We start from the raw sequence: 17,118 nt of genomic DNA on the forward strand, positions 1-17,118 counted from the left end.
GCTACAACTCTTTACCAATGAACATTTATAGAAAAATAAATACCTGCACCAAATAGTATTTTTTTTTTTTTAAAAGCAGTTTTGCACTGTGATTTACTGCACTGCCAGAAAAAAAAATTCTGCACACAAAGGGCCAGATTATGAGTGGAGTGCTATTTAATGCTTGAGCGATAACTGTGCTAAAAATAAGCTGTTTGCGCTCGTCGGGTTGCTCTCGTATTATCAGTTGAAAGTAAACAGTTTTCGCTCACGTGCTAACCCAACAAGCGTAAAAACCAGGTTGAAATATCGTATGTACATTCACGTATTCCCCCATAGAAGTCAAGGGAGCAAAAAAAATACCTGCACACATTTGTCTTTTGTGATTGGCTGACTAGATGTGCTCGTCTTGCTGTCAGTAGTGCAATGCTGTTCCTTCAGCAAAGGATAACAAAAGAACAAAGCAAATTTGATAATGGAAGTAAATTGGAAAGTTGCTTAAAATTGTATGTTCTATCCAAATCATAAAAGAAAATTGTATTTAACTACAAATAATTAAACATTTTATATTACAATATCATACTGTTTAATATACTTTTAATGGTGCTTTAAAGCCCATCAATAAATACCGTTTGTTTTACCATGAGGAAGTTATGAGTCAGAGTTTTAGCATTACAACTTCTGTGTTTGAAAACAAACTCTAGAAAACAGCCAAAGTATTTCCTTCTCTTTTTGAGAAGTTGCTACTGTCAGTTATTTTGAGAAGATCCTTCCCTATTTTAAAAAAATAATAAATACCTAGGTATGCTTTCAAAAAAGGATACCAAGAGAACAAAGCAAATTGGATAATCAAAGTAAATTGGAAAATCGTTTTTATGCTCTGAATCATGAACATTTAATTATGACGTTACTGTCCCTTTAAAAGAAGTAATTTGTAATAAAATAAAAAAAATACTTGCATTTATGGCAGTTTTCAGTGTAGACGGATTCATAATAACATATCACACTTGTTTTTGACATTATATGAAAAGGAAAAAATGATGGATGGAGAAACCTAAAAGTATTTTGACATGTTGCTAAGCAACTCAATATTAAAATGACTTACCAATTTAATGCAATTAAAAAAAAAAAGGTAAATCACATTCAGCCAATAAATAATTTGTGACTTTAAGTACACAATAATGACAATGAAAATTAGAATTTTAACCTGCATAAAATGATAATTATGTTCATTGTGTTCCTACACGCAGACAATTTATTCTGAGAAGTCTGTTTATCTGATGACTGAATTTTGAATTTGAAATATGTCTTTTTTTTTAATACATTTTAAGAACCCTCAACGACTCCTTTCATTTCTTCCTTAATACAAAGGTAATTACATGCAAGCAACTAAATGTTAGTAATGTTTATTAGACATTGCAGACAAATTATTTATAATACATAGAAAATGGCATGGGAACTCCTTGGCTGCCAAAAAGATCAGCAACTCTATGGCAACCAAGGTTTTTGGGGCAATGGACATGAAACGCCAAATTTTTCTTTCATGATTCAGACAGCGCATATCATTTTTTTCAAAATTACAATTTACTTTTATTATCAAGTTTGCTTTGTTCTCATGGTATTCTTTGTTGCAGAGATATCTAGATAGCATACTCATGTCCGGAGCACTATATGGCAGAAAAAAAGTGCTGCCATCTAGTGCTCTTGCTAATGTATAGCATTTTTGGAAAATTGCTGCTATATAGTGCTGCCAACGTACACACTACAGAGCTTATCGTCCTGCTTTTCAACAAAAAATACCAAAAAAACTAAGACCATGTTATAAGTAAATTGGAAAGTTGCCTAACCCCTAAATGTATTTTAATGGGGCTTTTGTTTTTGATAGCTTGGCTATAACAAGAGGCCTGCAGGAAGGGAGGGAGGTCGTAATAGTGGGGTCTTGTAGCTTGTGGTGAGACCTGCGCTATTACCGGGCAGAAAACCCTCACTTCTCATCCATACTAATTGGGTTGGGCTGTCTTTAAAGGACATTAAATACTAAATACATTATAGGCCAGATTATGAGTGGAGCAATATATTAACATGCGCCCATAAAGGGGCAAATTTGCCAGTTTACGGGCGCACATTAAATAACCAACCAGTGCTACTGCAAACTCGCAATTTCATTTTGCGCTAGGCGCAATTAACCGGAGGTATAAAAAGTTGCCCTAATTTTCCCCAAAATAAAGAGGATAGTACATGAACATAGAATATAAATATGAGCATCTTTATTTTAAAAAAAAACTGTGCGATTTCCCCCCTGCGTTGCGCTCTGTTGTTTGCCGTGGCTGCCAGCGTGAAAGCGAGGCTCCTATTGTACCCTATAGATGCGCACTCTTGTGAGTGCATGACTTTCAGCAATGCGAACTCGAGGTCGGGTTTGCATTGTGCTGTACTTGTAATACCAGCACACATATATATGTGTAATGGTATTACTGAGTGGAGTGCAAAATCGAACTCGCGTAAATGCAATATTGTGCTCCACTTGTAATCTGGCCCTATATAAGCATAGTATTGAGGTTATTCCCTTCCTCCCTCTTTTTATGGCTACTGCTATATTAAAATCTAGATTTCACTGCATTCTACTGCTGACGTGTTTGCACTTGTTCATCAACTCAGATATCTGCATTGTAACCTGTGTTCCAAAATGGCGGCACCCATATTTAGAGGGGGTACATGAAATGTATTTTGTGTTTAATGTCCCTTTATGATCCTAATTATTAAAAAAATAATTTTTTCTTCCTTGAACCATGTCAGTTTTAAATTTTTCAAAATGCACTTTATTCAGAGCGTGAAGTGTTTTCTAGAAGGTAGATTATAATGTTTTTTTCCAAGTGACACTTATCACATCTACCTTTTACAAACTTGTCTCATAAAAGTTTCATATGACACTTGTTTCACCCACAAATCTTTACAACTTGTGTAGCTCCTTTATAAGCATTCTGAGGGGCCGATTTATCAATGTCTGTCCGGCATGATATGCTGTCTTTAGACTTTAGATCTTACGACCGCTGCACATAGAAGCTTCATGTGATTGGCTCACCCATGTGCATTGCTTTTTCTTCAACTAAGGATATCTAAAAAATGAAGCAAAATAAATAAAAGAAGTAAATTGGATTGTTGTTTAAATTTGTATTATCTATCTGAATCATGAAAGAAAAATTTTGGGTTTAGTGTCCCTTTAACTCCATACTACATTTAAACAGCTTTTACATAACCTTTCCATTAAAAAAAAAAAAAATAACTGCTGCTTTTTAACGTATAGAAAAAGTTGAGAACAGTATTCCTTTATTTTTTACATATAAATGAGAATTATGTTCAATATGTTTCCTACATGGAGAATTTTCACAAAACACATTAATACATTACAACATACACTCATAATAACACCATCTAATAAAAATTATTACAGAAAAATATTGCACAAAAAAGTTATAAGGGCAAAGATACAAGGTCTCAGGTGCTAGAAAAAAAAGGCAGGCAAAGGGCTTTAACATAGAGATATATAAAGTATATATATATATATATATATATATATATATATATATATATATATATATATATATATATATATATATATACATACACACACACACAGTATATATACACACACACACACACAGTATATATACACACACACACACACAGTATATATACACACACACACAGTATATATACACACACACACAGTATATATACACACACACACACACACACACACAGTATATACACACACACACACAGTATATATACACACACACACACACAGTATATATACACACACACACAGTATATATACACACACACACAGTATATATACACACACACACAGTATATACACACACACACACAGTATATATACACACACACACACAGTATATATACACACACACAGTATATATATACATATATACATATACAGTATATATATATATATATATATATATATATATATATATATATATATACATATATGTATTTACAGACAATTACACATATAAACACATAAAAACATACTGTATGTACACACACACACACACACACATATATATATATATACACAGTAATTAAGTAGCTGAAAACATGTAAAATCATATTTATGCAATATTCATTTTTAATAAAGTGTTACTTTACTTACGTTTCTGTAATAGATATATAAGTTTAGATATATATTGCACCAAAATACCATCAGATATATGTAGAAATTTGTATTTATGAATAAATATAACATATTCCTCTAGGTGTAGAACATTGGAATGTGAAATAATCATATTTTCATGTTGGGTTGGCGCACTTGAGAATATGCAATCATGTTCAGCTTTTTATGCTCGTCAGGTTAGCGATCGTGCCAAAACAGTTTACTTTAAACTTGTAATCTGAGTGCTACCCACACGCTCAAAAAGGTTACTTTTAGCACAGTTAATGCTCAAGCAGAAGCGTTAAATAACGCTCCACTTGTAATCTGGCCCTATATCGGAAGCAAAACTAGAGCCAAAACAAAAAAAACATATTGTCTGTATGGACCGTTGCATTTGATATGGACCGTTGCATTTGACATACTCAATAAAGTAGCTCAGCTGGTTTAACTGCCAATTTTGCTAACTGTCTAAACACCCTTAGATTTTGTTGTGTGCACAATTTAAAATCAACTCGTACATATTTTTTGTCATTCCATTCAATAGAAGTGGGTCTGTTGAAATTAGTTAAATCATAATGGTTACATCATGGGATAAATCTGGAACATGACGATGACCTAAACTGTTAAAAGGGAAACACAACAAAATAGTCTTTTTGTAGGATTTTCACAGACCTGTATGGAAACAAATTATAAGGCATGGGGCATATTTATCCATAACCTGTCCGCCTGCCCTGAGGCGGCGGACAGCCATCGCCAGAAATCAACCCAATCGAATACGATCGTGATTGACACCTCCTGCTATAAATGCTGAGAGCGTATGCTGTCGGCATTTATCGATGTGCACGGACATGATTCGCAATATCGGATCATGTCCGCTCGCACAATGATAATTCGGCCCCATAATGTGTTTGAATGAAGGTTTTTTCCCTCAACTAATACATTTTTTTTTATAATATTGAATAGAGATGTGCATTCAGGCTTTGGATAAATGCAAATTCCAATTTTGCTGATTCGTCCAGTTGTTTGATAAACAAATAGCCAAAAACATTATTTGACGAAACGGCCAAAAAAAGTATGATTGCTTGATGCCAACAAAATGGGTGCCAAAATAATGTGCAGGAATGGAGGAAGGTGTTATATTGTTTAGTTAATAAGCTCTTTTGTTTGCAGTGATGTACAGGGGGTCTTACCATTCATTTGTCCATAGCCCCCTCTCCCATCTTTACATAGTATTTCTAATGGCTGATGTTAGATACAGCCGGTCAGGCACTAAATGCTGGACTTTAGTCATACAGGAGTTCTTTTAACATTGAAAGATAGCTTTTAATTGTTTGAATCCTATAATGTAAGATTTTTGTTAATATTAACTGTCTATATTAGCTGTTCCCATTGGAAACAAATCCAAATCCTTTATTCGTCAGCACTGAATGCCTGCATGCATGAGAGTCATCAAAACCAAATTTTTGTAAAAATTCAATATGAATCACAAGGCGATAAGCCTGTCCAGAGGGCAGTCTATTTAAAAAAAAAAAAACAAAAAAACTACTACCCCCAAAGCTAAAATTACAAAAAATAAAAAATGTAAAATTACATAAAAAATATAAACAAAGCTATCCAAAATAAAAAAAATTAAACCTAAACTAATACCCCTATAAAAATAAAAAATCCCCCCAAAATAAAAACACCCCCTAATCTAATACTAAACTACCAATAGCCCTTAAAGTGAAGGTCAATTTTTGGGATTCAAAATACATCATGTTGAAGATTATCTTAAAAACATTAAATTCGCTTACTTTATATGTATAAATAACTAACCCTTTGCCCAAAAAATGTATTTATAATGTTGCTCCGTTATCGCGTTTATCTCCGCCCATACAAGACTTCCTTATTCTGACTTGATGACGTCGCTTTGTTTCTTACAACGAGACTACGCTCGTGCACCCTTGTTCTGTTTGAAATGCGCATGCGTACGGTCAGCTCAATAGCGCATGCGCGTAATTAACGGCCGTAACTTTGTATGCAGTAATTTTGCGAGCAAACAACGAATGCGCGTTACGGGGACGAGCATGATGATGATGCCGCGATGTTTACTTACACGCATGCGCATAAGCTGACAATGACGAAAACGAAAAGGGGCTGGATGCCACGGGGTAAAACAATAGATTGGAGCCAAAAGATGTCAATCAATAAAGGCACTATGACGGGCGGATTTTACAGCTGAAACGGAGCGGTTTCAAAACGTAAAATATAAATCTTTTGCTTGTATCTATCTATACTTTGATGAATGAACATCATACTCATTTTAGCTAAAATATTGAAAACTGCTAAGCACAACCCCAGACTTGACCTTCACTTTAAAAGGGCTCTTGTAGGGCATTGCCCTAAGTTAAACAGCTATTTTACCTAAACAAATTACCAATTACTACCTAACAGTAAAAAACCCCCATCCACCAAACCCCCCAAAATAAAAAAAACTTAATTAAAAAACCTAAACTACCCATTGCCCCTTAAAGGGGCATTTGTATGGGCATTGCCCTTAAAAAGGGCATTCAGCTCTTTTATTGCCCTTAAAAAGGGCAATCAGCTCTTTTCCAGCCCATTAAATCCCTAATCTTAAAAATAAAAAACCTCCCAAAAATAAAAAAAATCCTTACACTAAGCCCCAAATAGGTACTCACCGTTCCTGAAGTCCATTCAGAGGTCTTCTTCTAGGTGGCTCCATCATCTTCTATCTTCATCAGGAGCGAAGGCGGCGCGGAGCGGAGGTGCGGAGCTGGGGATCATCAGCGGTGGTTCTCACTGGCGGCGCCGTGCAGAGCTGTCTTCCCCCACGCGTGGATCCTCAGCAGCGGTCCTCGGCCGCATGAAGGCTCCACTTCATCCGATGTCCGTCGTACACTAAAGATTGAATGCATGGTACCACAATTAAATCAGCCAATATGATTACAAATCAGCCAATAAGATTTCAGTAGCTCTCATCCTATTGGCTGATTTCAAAATTTCAGCCAATAGGAATGCAAGGTACCCCAATAAATATGGGGTACCTTGCATTCAATCTTCAGTGTGCGTAGGATGATCACATGAAGAGGAGCCTCCACACCGCCGAGGACCGCCGCCGTTGAGGATCCACGCATCGGTGAAGCCAGCTCTGCACCTCCGCTCCGGATGAAGATAGAAGATGATGGAGCACACTGGAAGAAGACCTTCTCCACCGGACTTCAGGAACAGTGAGTACCTATTTGAGGCTTAGTGTTAAGATTTTTTTTCTATTTTGGGGGGTAATTTTTAAGATTAGGGATTTAATGGGCTGGAAAAGAGCTGATTGCCATTTTAAGGGTAGTAAAAGAGTTGAATGCCCTTTTAAGGGCAATGCCCATTCAAATGCCCCTTTAGGGCAAAGGGTACTTTAGTTTTTTTTTATTTTGGGGGGGGGTTTGGTGGGTGAGGGGTTTTACTGTTAGGGGGGATTTAGTAATTTTTAAATGTAAAAGAGCTGTTTAACTTAGGGCAATGCCCTACAAAAGGCCATTTTAAGGACTATTGGTAGTTTAGGGGTGTTTTTATTTTGGGGGTCTTTTTATTTTCATAGAGATTAGGTTTAATTTTTTTTATTTTTTGATAATATTAGAGTTTTTTATTTTTTGTAATTTTAGATTATTTTTTTGTAATTTAATGTTAGGTTTTATTTAACACTGAACCCAAAATTGTTCTTTCGTGATTAAGATAGAGCAAGCAATTTAAGCAACTTTCTATTTTACTCCTATTAAATTTTCTTCATTCTCTTGGTATGTTTATTTGAAAAGCGAGAATGTAAGTTTAGATGCCAGCCCATTTTTTGTGAAGAACCTGGGTTGTCCTTGCTGATTGGACAGCACCAATAAAAAAGTGCTGTCCATGGTACTGAAGCAAAAACTTGCTGTCTCCTTAGCTTAGATGCCTTCTTTTTCAAATAAAGATAGCAAGAGAATGAAAAAATTGATAATAGGAGTAAATTAGAAAGTTGCTTAAACTTGCATGCTCTATTTGAATCATGAAAGAAAAAAATTGGGTTCAGTGTCCCTTTAAGTGTAACTTAGTATTAGTGTTAATTTAGTGGGTGTTAAGTAAGGGGGCTTAGTAATTAAATTAGTTATTTGCGTTGTGGGGGAATGGCGGTTTAGGAGTTAATAGGTTAATTAGGCTTATTGCGATGTGAGAGTTTAGGGATTAATAGGTTAAATAGGTTTATTGCGATGCTGGGGATTGGTGGTTTAGGGGTTAATAGGTTAATTAGGTTTATTGCGATGTTGGGGGTTGGCGGTTTAGGGGTTAATTAGGTTTATTGCGATGTGGGGGTTTGTCGGTTCAGGGATTAATAGGTTAATTATGTTTATTGCGATGTGAGGGGTTGGCAGTTAAGGGGTTAATATTTTAATTATGTTATTTGCAGATTAGGGGTTAATTACTTTATTATTTTGCGATGTGGGGGTTTGCGGTTTAGGTGTTTGTTAATACTTCGTGCGGGAGGTTAGTTTTTTTTTTGTTACACCTCGTGCGGGCGGTTACGTGTTTTTATTTTTATTTCTTGCGGGTGGTTACGTGTTTTTAAGTTATTTTGTGCGGGCGGTTGCGTGTGTTTTTTTTTTTAAAGGCTTCGGGTTTGCCTACGCTGCATCCAGGTGGATTCCGAAAATAGCAGGGCGGTGAAAGAATCTACCTGCGGTGGAAGCTTTCATTACCCTGTCATTTTCGGAATCCAGTCTCGCGCAGCCAACATTCCTTTGAGGATGCGTGCTTAACTGGCAATGGCGACGGACACATTATAAACGGGATTATAGTATAGATGGGGACTAAACAATTTTGTCTCCCGTGCAAATATCTAATATCCAACAACTTAAAGGGACAGTAAACACATTGAGATTGTGATATAAAATGTTAAGTTATGCATATTAAAACAACTTTGAAATATATTTGTATTACTGTTTTTTTAACAAATGTCTTCAGTACCTCTCCTCAATGATTGTGTTATTGTCCTTTGAGCCTTATCTTCAGTATTTTGATTATAGAAAATAATATATTTTAGGAGGCTAAGTATGGGAAATACCAAGCTTTATTAAGTAATTGATATGGCGAACAGCAAAATAATAGAGAGTTCTCTTCCTTATATTACCCCGAGGGGTGTAATTATCACATAATAGTTTGCTTACTTAAAGATATTTTGTACTCGCTGTTCATGTGTCACTGGGGATAGTTGTCCATTTTGTCCCGGCCTCGGATCATTAGTGTTGTTATTGTATCTTTCTTTCTCTTGGACCCATGTGTATTTGTGTCTAGTTCACCCAAAATTTTTCTCCCCTTTAAATTGTTCCCAATGATTCATTTTACCTGCTGGAGTGTTTTAAATTGTTTAGCTCCTTTACCCCTATTTTGGCATTTGAAATAGTTGATTTAGCCTATGGTAGGTATCCCAACCTATACTGAAAGTTTCTATACTGGAGTATATTCTATTGAATAGCCCAAGTAAACACAGCCAGCAGAAGAGATTACACACTCAGTGGGGTGCAGGATAGCTAAGTAATAAAATGATAATTTTCCATTTTTTGCTCTAAGGGCTAGATTTATCAAGCCCTTGCAGCAGCAAGTTCTCACAAGAACTTGCTCGCCGCAATTTATCAAGCAGCAGTCACCAGACCGCTGCTTCCCTAACATCTTCGCCACCTCTATTGTGGCGAAATGAAATCTCCTCGGTTGAGTCCGACCAAGGAGATTGACAGCTCCTGCCCGCGCGTGTGCAATGTTAATTACCTGCGGGTAATTTCGCCCCGCCACAGGCGAGCTGAGGCGTACAGGGGCGCGTATATGCGCCCCTGTACGCCTCAGCATTGATAAATCTAGCCCTTAGTATTGAGCTTTGGTTTTCCAGACAAATATAAAATAGGGAAGCAAGTGTGCGTACAGAAAGTGATAACATAATGAGATTTGATATTACCTGAAGATCAACCCATTGTAATAGTCTGTGGTTTAAAAGCACAAAACCAGCAACTTCATATACACAAATAAACCTGAAAATGCAAATTCTCATACATTTTATACTCTGCAGCTGGTATAATAAATCATTGAAAATACATTCATTTTAGGCTAGATTAAGTGGAGCACTAAATTATTGCGCTCCCGCAAACCGGCAAATTTGTCAGTTTGCGGGAGCGCAATTATTAACCAGCCATTACCAGTGGCTGGTTATTGCTACTGTGAACTTGCAATTAGCGCTCCGAAAATTAACCAGAGATTAGATCTCTAGTTAAATTTTCTAAGAGTGCCCCAAATGCCCTCAAAATAGTAGGCATTGTAGTTTTTAATTTAAAAATAAAAGTAGCATTTTTTTAATAAAAAAACAACTGCACTAGGCAGTTTTTGGGGTCTAAAGTTGGTGGGAGTGGGGTGTTAGCAAAAAAAACAGCACTGAAAAGTGCCTTTACATTGTGGTCTATAGGAACTGTGTGTTCCCATAGACCTCAATGTAAATATATGTATATAATTATATACATATATATTTAAAAATACTGCCCATCAATGTGTTACTTACCCCTTTTCGCTGTGCAAGGTTCTGATGCCGTCTGATGGCATCAGAACGAGGCTCCTATAGGAGCCTATGGAAGTGCCTTCTTGTGAGTGCAATGCTTCCTAGAGATTTACTTGTAATACCAGCGCACATTATCGTGCACTGGTATTACAAAGTGGATCGCTAATATAGCTTGCTCTCAAGCCATTTGTAATCTGGTCCTTTGTGTTTTTAATGACTCTTAAAAAAGGTTTAGGTCTTCACACCAGTTTTAGGCTTGTAAATTATATATGTATATTCTCTTTGCTTTGTGTGCCTATGGGGTGCTTTCTTTTTCCTTTATTTACCATTCCCCAGTTTTGCATAAATATTAATATATGTTTTACCTCTGTGATTACCTTGTATCTAAGCCTCTACAGACTGCTCCCTTATTTCAGTTCTTTTGACAGACTTGCATTTTAGCCAATCAGTGCTGACTCATAAATAACTCCACGGGAGTCAGAACAATGTTATCTATATGACACACATGATTTAGCACTGTCTAGCTGTGGAAACTGTCATGCGCTGAGATAAGAGACGGCCTTCAATGTCTTAGAAATGAGTTCATGAGCCTACCTAGGTTTAGCTATTGACAAAGAATACCAATAGAACAAAGCATATTGCAAAGTTGTTTAAAAACGCATGCCCTGCATGGATCATGAAATTTTAATTTTGACTAGACTGTCCCTTTAAACTGAAAGTGTGTAAAATGTTAAATATTAAAAAATCCATGTTAAAAGTCATGCTATGCAGTGTGGAGCAGACGTGGGGTTTGCCCCCTCTCCCTTATTCCCAGAGATCTCATTTATTTGGCCAAACTTTTTATCCAGTCTACGAGACTCCCTTATCTGCTCTTTTCACAACGTGTAAAATCTTCATTCAAACGTAATAATATACTTATGTATAATATACTTGCGTATGTTAATTTCCTATCTAAAAATGTGTCAATTCCTTATCCTCCCTTATTTTCTTAAACAAAAGTTGGCAACCCTCAGATGTCATAAAATAAGTTCTCGTGATTGTAAACTCATTGAATTAAAAAAAAAACATATTTAAATTAATTTGTGATGAGGAAATTACTCAATTTTGAACAGAAGTAAACTTACAACAATGAAAACAAACAACAACAACAAATACAATAAAAAACAAACAAAAAAACAAAATCAAACAATCAATTGAAAAGCATTTTTCTTGTATTGGAATCTTGTTGGTGAGTGGTCTCAGCATAAGTTACACAGACAAAAACAGTTTTCTAATGGTTGTTGTGAATAGCCTCAAAATTCAAACAAAGATTTACACAGTTCTGCTAACAGTGTCTGAGCTTTCATTGAGCTGACTTTTCAGATATAATATACTGTTAACCATTTCTGTTGCAGGCAGAGAAAGCTGAAGGGTTTGTCAACCTCCCAGACTTCATTGTGAACCCAGCAGTAGAGTGCAAGAAAAAGAAGTGAGTATAAAATGGCTTACTACATGTATACAATAAGTGAGGGAATTAATTACTAATTATTTTTACTTCAAAGACATTTGTATAATTGCAGATGACTAGTAAAAGACATTCAGTGTTCATGCTTATACAGTATGTGTCAATTGAGTTAGGTTACATAGGTTATGCTATATACTACCATAGAAGTCTATTGTGTAAGGGATTTAATTCACTAAAGCTATCCAACATGCAGATGTTAGCGAGCGCTAGACCAGTGAAGGCTAAACTTGTGTTTTGCAACTACATTTCTCACACTGCTGTCTAGTTGAGCATCATGGGAAATTTAGTTCTGAAACAGAAGGGGTGCTATGTTTAGCCATCACTGCCCTAGACTATTGCACAAGTAATAAAGAATAAGTTTGGACTTCAAGTGATGTAAATACACAATAGCGCTAATATGCTTGCACTCCACTTGTAATGTAGTAAAGACTACACATATTGCTAGGAATCTATGTAGCATAGTGGTACATTGCCTTTTTTTGTCAGGAATTGGTGATGATCTTTATTTTTAACTAGTTGATAAGCCTGCACAGAGGGCAGTCTATGTGTTGAAAATACAACCCCCCAAGCTACAAAAAATAAAAATAGAAATACAGAAAAAAAAATAAACAAAGCTATCAAAAATAATAAAATTATAGCTAAACTAATACCCCAATAAAAATAAAAAATCCCCCCAAAATAAAAAACACCCCTAATCTAATATTAAGCTACCAATAGCCCTTAAAGGGGCTTTAAGTAGGGCATTGCCCTAAGTTTAACAGCTCTTTTACATTAAAAATAAACAAAGTCCCCCCTAACAGTAAATACCCCCACCCACCAAACCCCCCAAAAAAAAAAAAAAAAAACGAACACTAATAAGCCTAATCTACCCATTGCTCTGAAAAGGGCATTTGTATGGGCATTGCCCTTAAAAGGGCATTCAACTCTTTTTCACTGTCCATTAAAGGGCATTCAGCTCTTTTGGGATTTGCCCCAAAAAACCTAATCTAAAAAACAAAACCCCCCAGAAAATTAAAAAAAACTAACTAACACTAAAGCCCCAAATAGGTACTCACGGTTTCAGAAGTTCGGCAGAGAAGGTGCCCAGACGGGTCCATCATCCTTCATCCACTGCGAATGCGGCGCAGAGCGGAGTGGAGGTCCGGAGTGGTCTTCCTAGTTGTGGCGATCCTCGGCGGTGGTCATCTGTGGCGGCGTCGGCGGTCCTCGCAGCGGCGGTCCTCGGCAGCAGCGGTCTTTGGCGACATGGAGGCTCCTCTTTATCCGATGTCCGTGGTATACTTAATATTGAATGCAAGTTACCGCAATCAATTTGGGGTACCTTGCATTCCTATTGGCTGAATTTTTCAAATCAGCCAATAAGATTTTAGTAGCTCTCATCCTATTGGCTGATTTTGAAAATTTCAGCCAATAGGAATTTAAGGTACCCCAATAAATATGGGGTACCTTGAATTCTTTCTTCAGTGTGCGGCAGACGATCGCATGAAGAGGAACCTCCATGCCTTCGCTGAGGACCACCGCTGCCGATGACTGCCGGCGAGGATCGCCACTTCTGGGAAGACCGCTCCGGACCTCCGCTCCCCGCCGCCTTCGCTGTGGATGAAGATTATGGACCCGCCTGGAAGAAGACCCTCTCTGCCGGACTTCTGAAACCGTGAGTACCTATTTGGGGCTTTAGTGTTAGGTTTTTTTAGATTAGTTTTTTTTTGGGCAAATCTCAAAAGAGATGAATGCCCTTTTAAGGGCAGTGAAAAAGAGCTGAATGCCCATACAAATGCCCTTTTCAGGGCAATGGTTAGATTAGCTTTATTAGTGTTAGTTTTTTTTATTTTGGGGGGTTTGGTGGGTGGGGATTTTACTGTTAGGGGGGACTTGGTTTATTTGTAATGTAAAAGAGCTGTTAAACATAGGGCAATGCTCTACAAAAAGCCCTTTTAAGGGCTATTGGTAGTTTAGCGGTAGTTTAGCATTAGATTTTTTTTTTATTTTTTTTTATTTTTATAGGGATTAGGTTTATTTTTTTTATTTTGAATAGTGTTGTTTTTTATTTTTTGTAATTAGATTAATGTAATGTAATTTTTTTGTATTTTGTATTGTAATGTGATTTATTTTTATTGTAATTAAGGGGTTAATTTAGGGGGTGTTAGGTTAGGGGGCTTTAAGTAGGGCATTGCCCTAAGTTTAACAGCTCTTTTACATTAAAAATAAACAAAGTCCCCCCTAACAGTAAATACCCCCACCCACCAAACCCCCCAAAAAAAAAAAAAAAAAAACGAACACTAATAAGCCTAATCTACCCATTGCTCTGAAAAGGGCATTTGTATGGGCATTGCCCTTAAAAGGGCATTCAACTCTTTTTCACTGTCCATTAAAGGGCATTCAGCTCTTTTGGGATTTGCCCCAAAAAACCTAATCTAAAAAACAAAACCCCCCAGAAAATTAAAAAAAACTAACTAACACTAAAGCCCCAAATAGGTACTCACGGTTTCAGAAGTTCGGCAGAGAAGGTGCCCAGACGGGTCCATCATCCTTCATCCACTGCGAATGCGGCGCAGAGCGGAGTGGAGGTCCGGAGTGGTCTTCCTAGTTGTGGCGATCCTCGGCGGTGGTCATCTGTGGCGGCGTCGGCGGTCCTCGCAGCGGCGGTCCTCGGCAGCAGCGGTCTTTGGCGACATGGAGGCTCCTCTTTATCCGATGTCCGTGGTATACTTAATATTGAATGCAAGTTACCGCAATCAATTTGGGGTACCTTGCATTCCTATTGGCTGAATTTTTCAAATCAGCCAATAAGATTTTAGTAGCTCTCATCCTATTGGCTGATTTTGAAAATTTCAGCCAATAGGAATTTAAGGTACCCCAATAAATATGGGGTACCTTGAATTCTTTCTTCAGTGTGCGGCAGACGATCGCATGAAGAGGAACCTCCATGCCTTCGCTGAGGACCACCGCTGCCGATGACTGCCGGCGAGGATCGCCACTTCTGGGAAGACCGCTCCGGACCTCCGCTCCCCGCCGCCTTCGCTGTGGATGAAGATTATGGACCCGCCTGGAAGAAGACCCTCTCTGCCGGACTTCTGAAACCGTGAGTACCTATTTGGGGCTTTAGTGTTAGGTTTTTTTAGATTAGTTTTTTTTTGGGCAAATCTCAAAAGAGATGAATGCCCTTTTAAGGGCAGTGAAAAAGAGCTGAATGCCCATACAAATGCCCTTTTCAGGGCAATGGTTAGATTAGCTTTATTAGTGTTAGTTTTTTTTATTTTGGGGGGTTTGGTGGGTGGGGATTTTACTGTTAGGGGGGACTTGGTTTATTTGTAATGTAAAAGAGCTGTTAAACATAGGGCAATGCTCTACAAAAAGCCCTTTTAAGGGCTATTGGTAGTTTAGCGGTAGTTTAGCATTAGATTTTTTTTTTATTTTTTTTTATTTTTATAGGGATTAGGTTTATTTTTTTTATTTTGAATAGTGTTGTTTTTTATTTTTTGTAATTAGATTAATGTAATGTAATTTTTTTGTATTTTGTATTGTAATGTGATTTATTTTTATTGTAATTAAGGGGTTAATTTAGGGGGTGTTAGGTTAGGGGGCTTACTCATTAAATTAGTTTTTTGCGTTGTGGGGGTTGACAGTGTAGTTGTTAATAGGTAAATTAGGTTTATGCGTTGTGGGGGTTGGCAGATTAGAGATTAATACAGTAGATGTATTAGGTAGTTTGCAATGTTGGGGTTTGCGGATTTAGGGGTTAAAATTTTTATTAGGTAAATGTTTTTTTCCTAATACTTTGTGCGGGCGGTTAGGTTGTTTTTTTAAAATACTTATTGTGGGCGCTTAGCTTTTTCTCTTGTTAAGTGTATCCAGTCCACGGATCATCCATTACTTGTGGGATATTCTCCTTCCCAACAGGAAGTTGCAAGAGGATCACCCACAGCAGAGCTGCTATATAGCTCCTCCCCCTAACTGCCATATCCAGTAATTCTCTTGCAACTCTCAATAAAGATGGACGTAGTAAGAGGAGAGTGGTGTATTATAGTTAGTTTCTTAACTTCAATCAAAAGTTTGTTATTTTTAAATGGTACCGGAGTGTACTGTTTTATCAAAGGCAGCATTAGAAGAAGAATCTGCCTGTGATTTCTATGATCTTAGCAGAAGTAACTAAGATCCATTGCCGTTCTCACATATTCTGAGGAGTGAGGTAACTTCAGAGAGGGAATGGCGTGCAGGTTTTCCTGCAATAAGGTATGTGCAGTAAATATATTTCTAGGGATGGAACTTGCTAGAAAAATGCTGCTGATACCGGATTAATGTAAGTTAAGCCTAAATGCAGTGATTTAATAGCGACTGGTATCAGGCTTATTAACAGAGATACATACTCTTATAAAAGTGTAATATAAAACGTTTGCTGGCATGTTTAATCGTTTTTATATATGCTTTGGTGATAAAACTTATTGGGGCCTAGTTTTTTTCCACATGGCTGGCTTTATTTTTGCTAGAAACAGTTTTCCTGAGGCTTTCCACTGTTATACTATAAAAGTTACAGTTGGTGCAGTTAAAATTACAAACTGTGACATTCAGCTTCCCTCAGCAGTCCCCTGCATGCTATAGGACATCTCTGATGGGCTCAAAAGGCTTCAAAAGTAGGAGCTGTGGCAGTTGTTATGACTGTTTAAAAAACATATTTTTGTTTTGTTAATCTGTTTTTTGTATTAAGGGGTTAATCATTCATTTGCAAGTGGGTGCAATGCTCTGCTAACTTGTTACATACACTGTAAAAACTTTGTTAGTGTAACTGCCTTTTTTCACTGTTATTTCAAATTTTGCCAAAATTTGTTTCTCTTAAAGGCACAGTAACGTTTTTTATATTGCTTGTTAACTTTGTTTAAAGTGTTTTCCAAGCTTGCTAGT

At 36.9% G+C, this 17,118-nt stretch overlaps 1 protein-coding gene across 2 annotated transcripts in view; it reads left to right on the plus strand.

Annotated features, from left to right (window-relative positions):
• Nucleotides 1–17,118, plus strand: part of IPCEF1 (interaction protein for cytohesin exchange factors 1) — a 326,897-nt gene that overhangs the window by 201,208 nt on the left and 108,571 nt on the right. For both annotated transcript variants that reach the window (XM_053710985.1, XM_053710984.1), the window contains one exon: nt 12,110–12,183. In XM_053710985.1, the coding sequence (XP_053566960.1) occupies nt 12,110–12,183 (74 nt within the window). The remainder of the gene's footprint in view (nt 1–12,109; nt 12,184–17,118) is intronic.

The sequence above is a fragment of the Bombina bombina genome, chromosome 4 (genome assembly GCF_027579735.1).
Source record: "Bombina bombina isolate aBomBom1 chromosome 4, aBomBom1.pri, whole genome shotgun sequence".
NCBI classification, from domain to species: Eukaryota; Metazoa; Chordata; class Amphibia; order Anura; family Bombinatoridae; genus Bombina; species Bombina bombina.